At 37.9% G+C, this 19,035-nt stretch overlaps 1 protein-coding gene and 1 pseudogene across 1 annotated transcript in view; one reads left to right on the top strand and one right to left on the bottom strand.

Annotated features, from left to right (window-relative positions):
* LOC147916061 (heparan-sulfate 6-O-sulfotransferase 3-like) overlaps positions 1-19,035 on the top strand; it is a 529,293-nt gene that overhangs the window by 429,696 nt on the left and 80,562 nt on the right. The window contains exon 2 of the mRNA XM_087435911.1: positions 17,628-17,782. Within this exon, the coding sequence (XP_087292037.1) occupies positions 17,628-17,782 (155 nt within the window). The remainder of the gene's footprint in view (positions 1-17,627; positions 17,783-19,035) is intronic.
* On the bottom strand, positions 8,111-8,207 carry LOC147916062 (U6 spliceosomal RNA; annotated as a pseudogene).

Below are 19,035 nucleotides of genomic sequence, written 5' to 3'. Positions count from 1 at the left end.
AGTGGATTCTCCTTGGGGCGTGGACATTGGGGTCACTGAAGATCCTGGGCTTCATGAAACTTAAAGCATCTTTGAAGGAGTCTGTGTAACTCCCACATGCACAGTTTATTTTAAATTATCCCCTGTCAATTCTTATCCCCTGTCAATTCTACCTTGGGATCTCTCGATTTCCTGATTTACAGCACCTCCTCCCTCTTCCTGGGAACTCAAATGCCCATTGTTCAAAATTCAACATATGCTTACCTGCTATGTACAAGGCCATGTATTGGATGCTTGCAGAGCTACAGTAGTCAATAAAGCAAGGTTTCCATCTCAAGATGCTGACACTATGGTGATGAAGTATGACAAAGGTACAAATGAGGACAAATCAAGGTGCTGTGTCATAGATGTGGTATGAGTTGTCTGGAGTGCCACAGCAGTTTAGGGGCAGAAAAAGAGGTTCCCAGGAGTATGCATGGGAGGCTTCTCAGAAGAAATTTTGTTTGAGTTGAGCCTTGGAGGAGGGTAAAATTTCAGTAGATGTAGGTAAAGGGGATAAACCTGAGAGAAGAGCAGGTGTACAAATAGGAAAGCATCTTCTAGGCTTGTTGGTATGTAGGAGAACAAGGAAACAAAAGGTTGGAATGGAAAGGTAACCTTGCACAGACATACCTACATTTGGTAGAGTCTTAAGTGTCAGATTAATTCCATTAAATTACATTGAAGCTTCATGTGGTGGTTCCAGAGCCTTAGTGAATATTTTATGCATAAGATTAATACAATCAAAGAGGTGTTTAGTAGTATTCAGAGTGAATTAAATGAGGACTCAAAGACGAAGGCCATGTCAGCAAGCATATGCAACTCTGCCCCCATCATGAAGTGCCCGTGATGGTAACAATTTGGTGAAGGAAAGAAAAGAATTAAAGATGGCTGTGGGTTTGAATCTGATTGACTCAGAGAATAGTGGTACAATAAATAGCATTAGGGAAATTAGAAGGAGGAGTTGGTCCTGTGTGTGTGTGTGTGTGTGTGTGTGTGTGTGTCTGTGTGCGCACGTGCATTTGACTAGGCTAGGTAATGAATGCCGAAGACTGAAATACAAATACGTTGATTAGGCAGATCACTGGAAATAGATGCGAACATGTTGAGATAATTAGAATGTGGTGCCACAGCCCAGGGGATATGTTAGGGATTGAGGCAGAGAGGTCAAACCTTGAATTTCATACTCATTTAAGAGAAGGAAAACAAGGAACAAGAAAAAGAAACAGAGAAAGGACCATTCAGAATAGATGAGAACCATAAACGTATAAGTGTCACCAAGCCAAGAGATGAGATTTCATGGAGAAGGTATCATATCTTGCTCTCCATTAAAAAAAAATACATACATATATATAAACATATATATATGACTTAAACATGTTTGGGTAAATAAACTACAATGGGATGTACATATATACAACAGTAAAAGTTAACAAGATGAATAAGAGTATCATAGCCAAACAAGTACATACATCCATTTTTAGAATGTAAATAGCTAAAAACAGAAGTCCCCTGTCTCTGTTGTAACAAATTCAGTGTTCACTGCACAAATAACGTTTTATTTGGGTTCTCTGGCGAAGAGTCTGGGCAGAATCTGCTTATGGGTGTGCCTGGGGTTAAGGAAGGAACCTCGTAAGATGGCAACAAAGACCATTCTCAGCAGCTTCTAGGCATAGGGGCCCCTCCCTCTCTCATCAGCAGCTCATGTACTCTAGGCAGGTAACCCAGCATCCTAGTCCCAATCCCCTTAGGTACTTCCTGTCATGAGATAAGAAAAGGTGCTGTGGGATTTAATGGAGTGTGGTCATTGAAGAATTCTACAATCTGCAGAAGAAAGTGAGATGCAGTGTGGATATTTATAAATAAAGAGTATTAGACCTAATTCTCCTTCTGCTCTTTTGAACACCAATGGCAACAGGGCCAGTGGTCAAATTGTTCATGATAAGGGAATAATGGTCCGAGTACAAACTTTCCAGAAAACATATGCCTTAAACTTCAAGTCAAATATGATATTTTTAAAGAAAATAATGAGATAAGATAGAGATGTATAATGAGAGTACAATCCAGCCTTTCTACACCTGGCCGAGTTCCCCAGACCCTAATGGAAACTCTGTAGCTGCATTGTATTGGGTGTTAGAGCTCATCTACCGCTGATCTTGGTTTCAGCGAACACGGCTTCTATTATGTATGAATTACTTGGGTACATATGTAAATACCACTTCTATATTTAGATTCTTATGTTAGGTTCTGCTTAGAGCTCTATGAACGATTTGTTATTAGAAAATTTATGATCTGTAATTTGTAGACATGTCAAAAAATACACCAAAATGCATTAATAAAGTCATTTTAAACAGATGGTTCTTTAAAAAAAAAAAAGTCCTGAATGGAATACAGTGCACTGAACTGGAGCGAGATGTGGAAGACAATACATTCTTGTTTGAAAATCTTCACAGATGTCAATGACAATAAATACCAGACAGATAATAAATTCTAGATTTTTTAGTGAGAAAATTGCTTCAAACAATTTATTTGCCGGGAATTTCAGGCACCTTAAGTTAGCACCATAGATCGTTATCTTGATCTCCTGTGCATATGAATTAAGGAGAAATGGAAAATTTCAGGAAGAATCTGAAGGTCAGTCAAGGTGGCTTTCTGGTTTAGCCCCTTGAATCTAGACCCTTCTTAGTACAATGGAAATGAATTTTTTTATTTTTAATTTTTTTTGGTGAGGAAGATTCACCCTGAGCTAACATCCATTGCCAATCCTCCTCTTTTGCTGAAGAAGGTTGGTCCTGGGCTAACGTCTGTGCCCATCTTCCTGTACTTTATATGTGGGACGCCTGCCACAGCATGGCTTGATAAGTGGTGCATAGGTTTGCGCCCGGGATCCAAACCTTCGAACCCCAGGCCACCAAAGCAGAGCACGCACGAACTTAACCACTATGCAACCAGGCCAGCCCCGGAAATGGATTTTTGATCAACCCACTACTGACCATGGGCCCTTCCTAGGCTATTCATAAATTTGGAGAGAGGTACAGCTGGGCTCTCCCTGGTGTTAGGGTAGGAGGGACCTGGTTGTTCATAAAGTAATAGATCTGCCTTAGGTTTTCATGCCCCTATATTTAAATGCTTTTTTTAAAAAAAACACTAGACTTGGAGGAAAAAGACTCCAGTTTTATTTCTAGTTTTTGTACTTACTAGATGTATAACTACGTTGTTTTGAGTTATGGCCCCCAGTTCCTTAGCTTTAAAATAAAGTTCCTTTTCAGCATAAACAATATTTTATTTAGGTTTTACCCTCATTCTTACGTATCCATTCCTAGAAATTGTTATCTAAATGGGCATCTTCAAATTTCCATATTCACTCTCAGATTTGGCCAGAACTCGTTATCCCTAACTTGGTCAATCAGAATTACCCATTGATCATTTAAAAAAAAAAAATTCTGCTTGGGTATACATTTGGGCTAATTGAGAAAATTATTTGTTTTGCAAACATGAGTGTATTGTAATCTGGTTGGTGAGGCTTGATTGGACGATACAGTACGGGTGAGGCAGATCTATCCTGATTCTGATACCAACCGTTTTGTGTTCCAAAACATCCACTTCTATGAGAAAAGCCAAAATAGTGACTGCATCCCAGGCACAGGTGAGTCATTACTCATAAAAATGACAGAAAAGCAGTTTTCCCATGTTAAAAGTGACATTAACAATATATAATAATGGCTCAGGATATTTTGGCTGCACTCATTTTTGTTGGCGGCAGTGGCTACAGCAAAATGCCATCATTGCGTATGCTGAAAAGAGATGGCCCTATATCTGATGTCACATCCAATTTCTTAAACTACTTAATCCAGGTGATTTATAGGTCATCTTTAAAGTTGAGATGGAGTCACCAACAGCGAGGGTCTAGAAACAGTCCGCCCAGCTGTTCATAAAGTAATATTTGCTACTGATGTCCAGATCCAATAAACGTTTATAGAATGCCGGGTATTTTCACAGATATAATCTCATTGTACCTTTGCACCTACCCTGAGAGGTAAGTCCTGTTGGCCAACTTCTGTAGATGGAGACATAGTCAAGGAGGTTAAAGGTCACATAACTAGCAAGATACAACCCTGTCTGAACTGGTTCCAACTACAGTGGCGGTACTGAAGGGCGCCACCTGTTGGAGTCTGCGTGGGTAAGGCAGGTAGTGAGATGCCTAAAGCAGCTACTGATGGATGAACTGAAGTGGCCGTGCTGATGAGTAAGAAGGGCAAAGAATAGCCGAAGACAAAGCCCAGAGGATGCCATGGCAAGGAGAAAGCCTGGCAGGTGCTGCAGCCAGCGCTCCCAGACCTCCCTGAGCCTTCAATGAAGGGGCAGCCCTCACATGCCCAATGTTTAGAATGGACTGCTGGGAAAGTTCCATGTCTTTCAGCCACAACCACTCAACCTAAGTGATCCTTCAACAATCTTGGCAAGTACACGAAGAACGGTGTCTGCATTGTGGTCCCGTTGTCCCAAGCTTTTAGTGACCTGCTGCACCGGGCCAGGTGTGTCCAAACCATAGCACACTCAGGTGGTTTTTGCCTTCAAGGCAGAGATCCCCTAGTTGAGTAATTGAGTATTTTCAGTACCCACTCAACCTCTCCGCTGCCTTTGACTCCTAGCTTAGACAAGGAGCAGAATAGCACAGGAAAAAGAGCACAGCCTCTAGAGGCAGACAGACACGGTTTGAATCTCAGCTCTGTCATCTACTGGCTGTGTGACTTGGGTAACATTCTTAACCTCTCCGTCCTTCAATTTGCTCTTCTGTAAAATGGGGACAATAACAACAATAGCTATTTCATAGTGTGGGCAGGAGGATTTAAAAAATATGTAAATATTCTATCTGCTTTGGGCCATTCAATTGTCATCCATAGGCTGGTATGTGCATATGTGTAGGTATCATTATTTTTCTTTTTTGCTCTTTTATGTTTCATCTTTTTTGCTCTTTTCCTGTTTCTTTCTCTTCCCAGTGCTCTTCTATTTCCTGTTTTATAAATGAGCATGCCATCGAGTCCACTCTCCACTTATTTTACCTCCAATAATCCCATCTTTGAAAAGAAAAAACTACATTCACAGCTTTAATTATCACGTAGGTTCTGCAAATGCTCAAACTGAGATGCGTATTAAATAGTCGTTTTTGAGAACTCACTCTGTGCCAAGTGCTGTGAGAGTTCCTCTGATATGCTATTCCGTTGATTCTCTCAAAGGCAAGTCTGTTATTATTTTGATATTAAGAAGAGAAAGTTAAGTTTCAGAGAGATTTACTAACTTGCCTTAAGTCTCACAGCAGGCTGAGAACAGCTATCACTGCCGGCTGCCTGCTGAGTCTAAGAGGTTCATTTTTCACAAACCATTTACAGATTCATTTACAAAGCATGTAATAATGTTCTGGAGGATTTGGGACTTATGGCAAGCACCAGGTAAGGGGAAAATTTTAACTTAAATAAGATAGCCTAGTATAAAGAGCCCAGGGCCAGTTCAAAGTTCTGGCTTGGAATCCTCTTTTAGCCATTTAGGTTTCATGTCAACTCAGGCAAATCATGTAATCTTTTTGATCCTTATCTTCCTCACCTCAAAAATGGGAATCATAATATTGTTGATGTGGGAATTTTGAAATGGAAACAGACATGAAGGTTTTTTGTGTATTTTATGTCACAATAGAAATATAAGTTTTATTAATCTTATTATTCATTTTTCAGACCAGTAGAGTTCCACCTATAATCTTAGACGCGAATTGGGGAATATTAATCAACTGTCGGGCAAGATTCCTTCTGAATGCCTGATACAATTTTGGCCAAGAAAAGATGAAGAAGGGTGAACTTTTAGAAAATCATGTTCTGACTTTAGAAGGCAGCTCTATTTGCATCAAACTGAATTTTGGGGCCATTTTGACCAATTTCTAAGTGAATATATATATAGTCAATTAAATTTTATTGGTCCATAAAGCTACGTATCATTCCACTCCTTTATTTCCCAACCTGGTTTATTGCACTGATATGTAACTGGTTTTTGAAGATTTTCGTCCTAATGAAACTAGACCACATGAAGACATGTGTAGATTATATCTTTGGTTCATTTAATGGGCCAAGAAAAGCAGGTGTAGCTCTCTCTTTAATCAGCAGACCTCAGGCTGTTTCAATGAGAATAACCCAGGTGCTGATCACCTTAATGACAACACTATTTTAAAAAGCATTTTAAACACATTATACTGTAGATTATTCTATTTTTTTTTTTCCTAATGGAGCTGTCCTTGAAGGACCATTATGCCATTCCTTTCAGATGTTTAATAAAGCACGAGATTATAATGATCATGCTTGAGAATAGGTTTTGTGCAGCTGGGAATTGCAATGTAACAATCTTCTATTAAATCATCAAGATGCTAGAATGTATCTTTAGTGGAGAGGTGATAGGGTTTTTTTTTAAACTGGTCTAATCAGTATTCCATATGATCATTCATACAATTTTATTTTTAATTATTATCATCGTAATCAAAAAGCACGTATTCACGATTCCTTTGTGCATATTTCCCAAGTTGAGATCTATGAGAATTTCAGCCCAGGCCCTCCCCAGACTTATAGTTGGAAACAAACCCTGAAACTTGTCTAACCTAAGTGAAGGACAGATACATTATTTATTGTAGAAGGTGTTGGTGTGGGGCTTTGAGTTGTGGGCTCCTGGGTGTGCTTGCTTGGGCTCAAAGATATGCACTGTATTTGTTATTGGCCATATGTTGGACATGTTACTTAATTACCAGTGAGAATAACGTTAGCTTGCAAGAATTAAATGAGATGATTTGTATTAAGTAAACCCTTAGCACCAAGTCCTTAGCAAGTGCTCAATAAATGGTAGCTCTTTAAAAATAAGATAATGAACATCAGAGATAATGTTTAACCAGTGAATTTAGACTTATTTCCCGAAAATTTCTAAACAGCCTTTATCACATTGTTTTTGACAATTCAAATTTTTAAAATATAGTCAAAGGTCTGATCAAGGAAGTTGAATCTCTTTCTTTCAGGATCATAACAGACAAAAATCTTTCCTAGCAACTGAGTTTCAGTAAAATTATCAATGGTGTTTCATTGTGTACATGCACAGGCAGGAGGACGATGTGAGTGGGGTGAGCATCCTTCATCCAGAAGTACGGAGCCAGGAGCCCTCCGAGTGGCAGGTGGTGGGGGGTCAGGAGACTCAGGGATCTTAGAGGAACTGCAAGAGGCTCCTTGTTTCTGGTTCACAAAAGGTCAGGGAAGCAGAGAGAGAAAGCAGCAAAGGCTGACGTCAGGGATCCAGAAAGAAACTCGGAGGTTTCTGAGGTCTGGCTGAGAAAGAGAAGGCAAGAGCTGCCTCCCGGATGTAGGGCTAGATTGAGCAATGGATCCAGCTAAAAGAACAGAAAAGGAGCCTAAGGATGGAAAGCTAGTTAGCAATTCAACCAATAAAATATTTTCTTTCTTTTTTTTGTGAGGAAGATCGGCCCTGAGCTAACATCTACCAATCCTCCTTTTTTTGCTGAGGAAGACTGGCCATGCCCATCTTCCTCTACTTTATATGGGACGCCGCCACAGCATGGCTTGCCAAGTGGTGCGTCGGTGCACGCCCGGGATCTGAACCTGTGAACCCCGGGCCGCCGCAGCACAGCGCGCGCACTTAACCACTTGCGCCACCGGGCTGGCCCCAATAAAATATTTTCTAATAAGTCAAACTTCTAATCATCTTATATAGAGGTTGTAATAAAAAGGATCCCATGACGCAGGGTCTGGCAGTGGCTTAGATGAGGCTGACTTTCTTTCTATAGCATTGTCTCAGACGCCATTCTTGATTAAACTGTGAACCTATCACACTTATGTAGATTATAAAGGAGTGAAGAAAACCTTAAAAAGCAATCAGACCCCAGGTGTCTTAGATGGTGACAGAGCAACAGCTTTTGTTTTGCTTTGAAAGTTATTTTTTTTTTATCCCTCCTCCTATAACATAAACACTTATTAGTCATTATTTTTTTTATTGAAGTATAGTTGACATACAATATTATGTTAGTTTCAGGTGTACAACATAGTCATTTGACAAAAATATGGAATGCTTCATGAATTTCTCTTTGTGGAGAGGCCACGCTAATCTCTGTATCCTTCCAATTTTAGTGTATGTGCTGCTGAAGCGAGCACCCATTAGTCTTTAAAAGAAATTTTTTTTGAGAGAGCTGCCCCATCTTCAGATATTTACTTTTATGCTTGAAGAAGTCTTGTAGCAGTGGAAAAAAATGCTTCAAGTTACATTTGTGAGGAAGAATCTCAAGTATATAAGAAAAGGAAGGAAGGGCTGATCACAATTGGCAGAACTTACTGGCAGAGGCTCTACTGGGTATACAGCTATAGGAGGTCTGTGATAGTCCTACAGAATCATGTCACTCTATATATAGCTGCTCAAAGGTTTTGAAACTGTGCCCTGCTCTTTAGTGTATCATCCCAGCATAATAATGACACCCAGTTTAACAACTGGGATCCATTATGTAACACGAAAGGAGCGATTTGAAGGAACTGAATTGTGCACTTATTAGGTGCAGCACATTGTGCTGGCCGTGTTACACGGATTGTATCTCTTAGTCTTCATGGAGTCCCTGTGAAGTATCATACCCTTTTCTCTTATACTGTTAAGTGCCTTGCTAATGGCTAATGTTTTGGGGAGCCATGGCTGATGCCAAAATTCATCACCTTCCATTATGATGCAGCCTCCTTCTGGGCTTTTGGAGGAGAATTGAGCCCAAGGAGCCTCTCATGCACCCTAAACACCAGCTCGCCTCCCACTGCTCTGCCCTGAGCCTGAAGTCTGTTCCATATCAGTATGGCCAGTCTGTGTGCGAATACCGTCTTGACTTTTCTCCTGCCTCTATTTGTTGCCCTGCAGACACACAAGACATAATATAATTGGCTATACCCTCTTCAGATATAAATGATAATGATACATATATAGTTTATGACCTAACTCGTTTTTCACTCCCCAAAAATAGGAAAAAGAAGCTACTTTGTTGTTCCTTGCAATTGAAAATGAGGTAACAAGTTCAGCAAGTGGTGTGAACTGCATTTTGAAAGTTTCTATAGAGCATGAGTAATTGGGCAATTTAGCACAGTACTTCTGGCTGATGCATTTTGTAGAACTTTTCTCCTACTATTCAGGAACTCTGGGAAAAACTCAGACTGCATGCAGTTTATGTGTTTTTAAGTGAAGATAGTATATACTTGCTATTCTTTTGTCTTATAAAATTACTTGAGACTATTGTTTTTCCTTTGTGGTGAACTGCTATAATCTGTCTTGGAAAGTAGTTTAAAATACCAAAGATGAAGCTCGATTTCCTTCACCAATCATTGGGCTCTTTGCCTCAGCACCTTGCATAATGAATGTCTCATTGGCATACTGCTTCAGTATCATTTAGTCACAAAACAAGAAGAAATTCCCTGTTTCACTAGGAGTGACTCTTTAAAACCATAGCAATATACACATGAAAATAAAAGAAAAAGGAAGCACAAGGTCATGAGAATTAATGTGGGATGTTTCTCCGTGAAATGATCTGGGCAAATCTAAAATAAAGAGCTCTTAATTAAATCTACAGAAATGACAGACTATCTCATTACACTGAATCTTCCCTCATCCCCAGTCCCAGTTTTAAAACAGCCAAGCTATTCCTCATGACCCTAAATAAGTACTCGCTTGACTTCTGGGATGGTGCTCAAACCTATCAAGAATAGAACAAATAAAAAATCCAAATTATTTAAAGAACTCATAGTAACTAAATTTCCTACTAAATCCATGGGAAAATATCCATTTTCCACATGTATTTGCAGAATAAAAGCATTCTCTCCATCTGTCCCTTTGATGAGAGCGGCAATTAGAAGTACCATTGTGGGTGATATGTTGGAGGGACAGGTCAGAGGCCATGCTAACCTTCCAGCTTCGGCTACGGTATATAAACCAGCATGTACGACAGAGTGAAGAGGTCTTAAATATGCAGAGCTCAGGACTACTGGCTGACAGAGTGGATTGGCCACATACATTCATCTCTTCTCCCCTTCCAAAACCACTGTAAAATGAGAATAAAGGAAATCAGGAAGTATGATGCCTCTAGCTTTGTTCTTCTTTCTCAAGATTGTTTTGGCTATTTGGGATTCTTTGTGGTGGTTCTATAGGACTTTTAGAATTATTTTTTTCTATTTCTGTGAAAAATGCCATTGGAATTTTGATAGAGATTGCATTGACTCTGTAGATTGCTTTGGGTAATATGGGCATTTTGACAATATTAATTCTTTCAATACATGAACATGATATATATTTCCATCTATTTATGTCTTTTTCAATTTCTTTCATCAGTGTCTTATAGTTTTCAGTGTACCATATCAGGTACTTTCTGATCAGATGCTATATCAGATACTACAGTCCTATAGTACTATTTCAGTGTACTATAGCAGATCTTTTGCCTTCTTGGTTAAATTTATTCCTAAATATTCTATTCTTCTTGATGCTATTGTAAAAGGGATTGTTTTCTTAATTTGTTTTTTAGATAATTCAGTGTTACTCTACAGAAACACAACTGATTTTTGTGTATTGATTTTGTATCCTGCAACTTTACTGAATTTATTAGTTCTAACAGTTTTTTGGTGAGATCTTTAGGATTTTCTATACATAAGATTGATCATGTCAATTTAACTTGCTCCTTTCTGGTTTGGATGCTTTTTATTTCTTTATTATAAAACTATAGTAATACAAACAGCAGGGTACTGGTATAAAAACAGACATGTAGACCAATGGAACAGAATAGAGGGCCCAGAAATAAACCCATGAATACATGGTCAACTAATCCTTGTCAACGGCACCAATAATACACAATGGGGAAAGAATAGTCTCTTCAGTAAATGGTGTTGGGAAAGCCACATGCAAAAGAATGAAATTGGACCCTTATCTTATGCCGTACACAAAAGTTAACTCAAAATGGATTAAAGATTTAAATGTAAGACCTGAAACCAGAAAATTCCTAGAGAAAACATAGGGGAAAAGCTCCTTGACACCAGCAATGATTTTTTGGATATGTCATCAAAAGCATGGGCAATAAAAGCAAAAATAAGTGTGACTACATCCAACTAAAAAGCTCTGTAAAGCAAAGGAAACAACCAACAGAGTGACAAGGCAACCTATGGATTGGGAGAAAATATTTACAAACCGTATAACTATTGAGGGGTTAGTATCCAAAATATATAGGGAACTCCTATAAATCAACAGCAAAAAAACAAGTAACCTGCTTAAAAAATGGTCAAAGAACCTGAACAGACATTTTTCCAAAGAAGACATACCAATGGCCAACAGGTATATGAAAAGGTGTTCAATTTCATTAATCATCAGGGAAATGCAAATCAAAACCACAATGAGATATCACCTTACACCTGTTAGGATGGCTGTTATCCAAAAGACAAGAGATAACAAGTGCTGACAAGGATGTGGAGAAAAGGGAACCCTTGAATAATGTTGGTAGGAATGTAAATTGGTACAACCATTATGGAAAGCAATATGGAGGTTTCTCAAAAAATTAAAAATAGAACTACCATATGATCCAGCATTCCACTTATGGTTATATATCCAAAGGAAATAAAATCAGTATTTTGAAGAGATATCTGCACTCCTATGTGAGATGATGGATGTATGAGTTAACTTGATTATGGTAATGATTTCAGAATGTATATGTATATTAAATCATCACATTATACTCCTTTAAAATATCATATGGTACAACCAAAATATATACACAATTCATATTTGTCAATCATATGTCAATAAAGCTGGAAAAAAATGAAATGAGAGTAAAGGAATAAAAGGCTTTAACCCACAAGAACCAACATATATATGAAAAACTTATAAAGTCAATATAAAGTAGAAAATATCCTAATAGGAAAATGAGCAAACAGAACAAATAGGCATTTTTTTAGGAGAAAGGCTTATCACGGCTAATGAACATAGGAAGTGTTTAAGTTTAATCTCATTGGGAACCTGGGAAGTACAAATGAAGACAAAAATGAGATGCCACTTCTTGCCCACCAGATTGGTAAAAATTAAAATGTATTATCATATCGTGTGTTTATGAGAATGTAGTGAAACAAAAACTCTCATATACAGCTGGTGGGAATTAGTACAAGCATTTAGGAAGGTAATTTGGCAGCATTTATGAAAATAAAATATGTGCATACCCTATGACCCAGGAGGAGTTCTACTACCATGTCTCCAACACAGAGAAACTGTCAATTATATGCTCCAGAAGGCATCCACGTGAGTGTTACTATAATGTTGTTGGAAATATAAGATAGGGACGTGGCTAAATATTCTGTGACGTATTCATATTACAGTGTTTTTAACAAATACTACCATTTGACTCTATGAATCTTTACATTCAAGTGCCTGGATATTATGATTACTATTTCATCACATAGGACATTTTTAGACTGTAATACAGTATTTACCAATACATAAACAGGTTATATCTGAGAACAATGGGTTTGGGAATGGATTGTACATACCTTATGCCATATTTTAATCTATAGCAGCTATGATTATGTTTTCGTGTTTTACTATGTTTATCATGCTGAAAATTTTATTCTAGGCATTTCAAATAGCCCTTGGTTGCAATCCACTGCAATCTGAAATGCATTCTGCATTGCTGAACTTTAGTCACTTCAAGAACAAGGTCAGTATAGCCTATGATAATAAATTCATTAAAAAAAATCATAAGTATGGAATTTACCAGTATGGAATTTGTTCTGTTCTAGGAGTAAGAATGAGGTCACACTGTCTGACTGTACCTGGAGATTCAGCTAGAGACTGATTAACCTTATGCAAAGAGTATTTCTGTCTTGCTTACCGGCTCTAAAACAGATAGACTTCATTTTCTGAATTAGTCATGATCCCACAAGGAAAGACTGAATGAGTTTTCCTTTTTTTTTTTTTCATTTTTTTTTTTTACTTTATTGACTTGAAGGCATTGACATGCAGTAAGACATATTGGTCATTCGTAGATGTTTGTTTTTTTCAGATTCATAAAGCTTATCTCCATTTACAAATTAGATTAATATTCGGAACTTCGTTCTTATCTTAAAGAACAAGAAGATGTGAAACAATTCGGAACTTTTGGAAAGGAAAAATAATATGTAGGGACTAGTCCTAGAGATAATAACACTTTCTATAAGACTAGAAGAATTAAATGTGTAATTTAATTAAGCTATAGTAATTAGTGGGTAAAAAATAGACCAGCAGATCAATGGAATAGAATACCTGTCACGGAACCAGGTCCTGTAAAGTAACGCGTGATGAATGAATCCTGAAGAATCAGGTGAGACAGATGGATCATTCAAAATGTACTGTTGGGAGTATTGATGAACTAGTTTAAAAAATCCATTTTGATGTTACTTCACTCCATTTCATCAAAATAAACATGGAAATTGAAAAAAAATGATAGGAAATATAGGTGAGTTTTCCTTTATACTTCTTTTCATTGTATCACCAACAGTTCCTAGCATCACACTGGACTGGTACTAGGTGTTCAATAGCTACTTGCCAAACTACTTTAATAATATGACTGAAAGGAGAAGATACTTTTCTGAACTATCGTCTGTTAGCTTAGAGGAGAAGGATGACATTTTCCCAGGAGATTTGACATGATGAGTCTGGTCTTCATCTTCGCCATTATACCCTTGAATCTAGGATAGCCAACTTACCACAGTCTGAAGAAGAAACTGACATCCAGAATAGCAGAGCAGAGATATCTTTCGCCCAACCTTGAGCCCATCCACACTGTGGCTATCTTATTATATGAGATAATACTTTTGCACGAGGTTAGACTTTCTGTTACTTGAGCCTGGAAGCATCACAATGAATAACATTTTTAATAAACTGACTTTGCAGCTACCAAATATGCTAAGAATTGCATTTGTTTTTTATCAGACCACCAATATTTTTGTCTGAGTGAGGAGTAAGAGCAGAGAAAATGAATCAAATAAACCATAGAAATAGAAATGATTGACTATTCATTGAAAGGAAATAAAGATGAACTATTCTAGCCCTTTTATTTAAAGTGGGAACTTTAGGGCCGGAGCAATACAAACCTCTCTCAGGGTCACTCAGCAAGTTTGTGGCATGTCAAGATTAAATCTCAGGGCTGGATCGGCCACTTCATACTGTCTCTCTATAGTATTAGTGTCAAGAAGAGAGACAGTATTTAATGAGAGAAAAGACTGAGATAGTAACACAATAGATGCCATTTCTAGGTGGTAATCAATGTCTACTCACCTAAAATTTCACAGGATCTTTTTTCAATTGTATCATTAACTTGAAGGGATTGTATAAGATTGAGGCATTATTATTTTATGTTTCATTTTACGGGAATATACAATGTCAACACTTCCAGTTGTTGTTTATAAATAATTAATAATTATAGGTGTTTCAGGGAGTTGAGGATATTTTTTTAGCAATGTGTGCCTCTGGTTTGGTTTACGTCCTTTCTGATTAATGCATGACCTGTGACACTTGTTCGTTTAATCCTATTTTAATTGTAAAATGTTTTAGCCTTAACTTTGGCCCTAAGTTTATGTACATTACAGTTTCTTTACTCATGTCTCTTTGCCTAATTAATACTTAATGTCATATGTATTCTTACACCTCCAAATATTAAGCTGCAGAAAGGTTTTTCAGTGATATAAATTATAGCTTCCATCAAAAACGCTGGTGGAATTAATATCCCAAATTAATGTAAAGCTGAAATCTAAATGCATAGCACATTAAAAGGATGAACAAAGATTCATGCACTCCGGTTTACAGACTAAGTGAAGGGTCAGGGAGTTGAGACTTTGGGTCAACACATTATGTTTAGGAGGGTTTTCAACACACGTGAATCTAATTACCCATTAGATCCTGACTATCCATTGGCCACCCCTACTCTGGTTCAGTCAATAAGCATTTACAGAACTTACTTGATGCCCAACAGTGTGCAAGACACTGAGAAGCATATTGGCAGGGGTAAAAGTGTAAGTGGAGGTGACTAAGGAGTAGCAGAAATATAACAAGGAATAACACAGTGATCCTACCCATGAAGAACATGCAATCTAATGGATGAAATAGCTGAACGAGTAATTACTGATTATGATCAGTGCTATAGTAATGGTTTGACCAAAGTGCTTGTGAATATAGATGAGTGTACATTTACTTAGGGCTTCTCTGAGGAGGTGACATGTAAGCTGGGTCTTTAAAGATGAGTAGAATTCTGTAGGTAGAGAAGAGAAGGGAGAAAGGGGCTATTTTAGGTGAGAAAACATCATTTGCAAAGGAATAGTGGTAAGCAAATTGTTGTTGAAGCAACCATGAGTTAGTAGTTCAGGAGGTCTGGGGTGGAGAATATGCATGGTGAGAAATCAAACTGAAAAGTGTCAATGATAAAAGACTAATAGAATGATGTAAGCAGTGCTCATTTAATCCATTCTCAGCATTATTTAAAGTTCAAGGCTTCTTTTCTCCTCTGCATGCATATTAGTCAACTCTGCATGTTGATCAATTATTAGTTGATTTGGTTGCCCTAATTTGCTGTCATTGGCAAGTTAGACATGGGCACACATATCAATCGCGAAAGATTTCCCTTCTATCATATTCAAAGGCTAAGAAGTGACATTTCACTGTTAGGAAACTTCCCACTGAGTCGTGTTTTAGATCATATCTATAGCAATGTAAGTAAGGTCAATAATAAACATAATATTGACATATATATAGGATAAGGTGAAAGAGACTCTACAATTGAACAATAGTGCATGTTTATTTAAGCTTGCTCTTTATTAATAAGTTAACAGCATAAACACTTGTCCTTATCATGCTTGTGTTTCTCCATTTAACAAATTAATCTCCAAGATTCTTTCTTTTGGAGTTTCTGTTATCCTTGCTGAAGTGAAGCTACAGTAATTGTTGCCTGAGGAGAGAAGATTATCCATGAGTTTAGGTCTTGGTAATGTTAATGGTATGTAGGGAGCTACCATTTTCCTTGCCACTAGAATGACTAAGGGATAGTTGACTCAGTTTCCTTTATAAATTAAACTGAGTGTTTAGGGAAAGGAGTTGGGGGAACCAAAGATAGTTTGAGTATTTATGCCTACCTCATATCAACAAAGATTGAAGGTACTGAACACAGGTACTGATCCATGAAACACTGAAAACAACCCACTGGAGGGAAATCCAGAGTCCCTGAAAGCCAGTGAGTTTAAGCCCCAGTTACACATATGTATAATGTGTACCTTTGTCTTTGAGATCATAGTGCCCATAAAGCCACAGAAATATAGACCCACAAATTTGCCTGAATTTCGCCCCAATATCTGGGGCGAAAAATGATATTAGAGCTCATCTGGGCTAACCCAGAGCACTGTGCTCCATCATGGAGAGGATGTGGAAGAGTGAAAGAGTTGCTTAGCAGGAGTCAGAGGACCTGGGTTCTAGTCTAGGCTGTGGAACTTAGTTGCTTCTAGATCTTCACCTCTATGTACCCTCAGTGCACAGAGCTCTTTTAGGGCACAAATTAGAAAATACGCATGGACTCCCTATGAGGAGTGGAAGCAAATTATTTTGACTATTATTATCACTTCTTATAGTAGTAAGAGCATTATTGCGATGAGACTTTTTTATTATTTAAGTAGAACTAGACTAAATTTTACCTCTCTACTGTCCTTAGGGAAAAGTTTTCCACGTGAAGTTTGGAACAAATAAGATTTGACGGCACTTTTTAAATTTTTTTTGTGAGGAAGATCGGCCCTGGGCTAACATCCGCCAATCCTCCTCTTTTTCCTGAGGAAGACTGGCCCTGGGCTAACATCTGTGTCCATCTTCCTCCACTTTACATGGGACACCGCCACAGCATGGTTTGACAAGCCGTGCGTGGTGCGCGCCCGGGATCCGAACCGGGGAACCCTGGGCCGCCGCAGCGGAGCGCGCGCACTTAACCGCTTGCGCCACCGGGCCGGCCCCCTGGACAGCACATTTTTAATGTGTATTTTTTTTAATGCTTTCTAATGTCATTTGCATATAAACAATTTGTCTGCTAATTACATATGAGTTATTGAGTTATTAAAAAGAGCCCTGAAGGACTTATACTTGGCAGTAGTTAAGTGGTTCCTTTTACTACTTCAAAATAATTGATTCGTATTGCTTTAAAGTATTTAATTTCAGACGTTGTGTTTTATCAATTCGCTTGCCCCCGCCTCATACCCCATTGCACCCAAATGGTCTGAGTCAATGAAGTTTTCGTACATTAGTTCAGCCAGTGTTGACATGACTTTTAATTCTAGAGTATGTGAGTTGTTGGTGCTGCCTGGTCCTTGTTTGCCCATGATGCACTGGTGCATTAAAGACAGTGAGCCTATGCTAAGGCAATGGCTGTTAATCCATTCTAATTGCAAACAGCAATAATAGACACACTGTATAGCAATGAATAATCAAAACATCATCTATATCAGATTTTGGAGTATGGTATTTGCATTTACATTTAATATGATTAATTTATTCAATGAAGAATTCCTTTTTAGTGTTACAATGAAGCATCAGCCTGAAGATGCAACTCGAGGACCAAGTGCAGAGGAAGGAACCCCAAACTACATGGGTGTACTGGATTCTAGTTCCATTTCTGCCACCAACGAGCTGCATCACCTCTCTGGGCCTCACTTTGCTCAGAGATATTTAGGTAAGGTTGACACTGAGAATCTCTTAGAGTCACTTTCCTAATCCTGTCCCCTGCTCAATATCTCCCGGTCTACTCTTGATGGGAATAGTGTTTTTATAATCCTAACTAAAGAGGCTTTTAACCCTCTCTCAAACTTTCTTAGAACAGAGATAGACTATTTAGCTTAGCCTTTCATTTAAACAAAGAAACCCAAAAGCCAACAACAAACAAGATGCCATCAGAGCAAATAATTAGCTCAGCTAATTAAAGAAATGTTGGTATTTTTTCTAAACCAGGAAGCCTAAGTTTTAGCCCTTTCTCTGTCACTGACAAATTGAGTGACCTTGGGCAAGTCACTGTATGGGGTTTCCCTGGTGGTATTTCTAGAGCAGCAGGTCTTAGACACTCGCTAAGATCCCTTCCAAGCGCTAATTCGATATGATAGGATTCTATGCAAATGCTCTGGTATCAGTAAGTCTTGTGCTGGGTAATGAACAATATAATCTCCATTGGATAATTAAGGGCTGCCATCTTATATTTGAACTGATAATTAATTTTCTCTGTTTACTGATTTTTCACATTTTCTTTGATTTTTATTCACTAAATGTGTATGATTTAACCTAATCAGAAACATGTCCTTGTATGAATCTTTTTTCCCCCAAATTCTTCTATACTGCCTCCAGAGATTCAATTTGAATGGGGAATCTTTTTTTTTTTCTTATTTATTAGTGAATAAGCATCTTCCAAACCACATGTATATAAGTTTATGAAGAATACGATCCATTATTTCACATAATATATTAATGTATGAGCCTTTCCTAAAAGATTTGTGTCTCTATTGGTATTACTTTCATCTTCGCTAACTGACTGCACAATGGAAGCAGCTTAGCCATGCATATTTGCTACTTTATTCATCACTTCGGATTTTGTGTGTGCGTGTGAAGTGGTTGTACCTCATGGATGAGTTCTCGGCAGTGAGCCCACTTAAAATTTGTCATGCCTTGTGATCCTGAGGACACATAAGAGGAGCTGATTTAGGAAAACACAGATTGTTTCCTGATCCCTACTGTGAGTGGATTTCTTACTAATTGTTTTTTGACTTTGAACCTTTAAAAAATTTTCTTTAAAAGTAATTATTGTGTGGAAAGAACTTTTTTTTGATTGAGGCAATATTGATTTTTAGACCTCTCTCTTTAAATCTTACTCTTTTTAAAGGTATATGATTTAAGTAAATTATTTAAAACATTGTTTTTTTCATACCAGTTTAAAAGGAT

This window comes from Ceratotherium simum, chromosome 10 (genome assembly GCF_057802395.1).
Source record: "Ceratotherium simum simum isolate JZ-2026a chromosome 10, ASM5780239v1, whole genome shotgun sequence".
In the NCBI taxonomy this organism is placed as follows: Eukaryota; Metazoa; Chordata; class Mammalia; order Perissodactyla; family Rhinocerotidae; genus Ceratotherium; species Ceratotherium simum.
The sequence above is the reverse complement of the archived record's forward strand: the minus strand, read 5'-3'. Positions and strand labels throughout refer to the sequence as shown.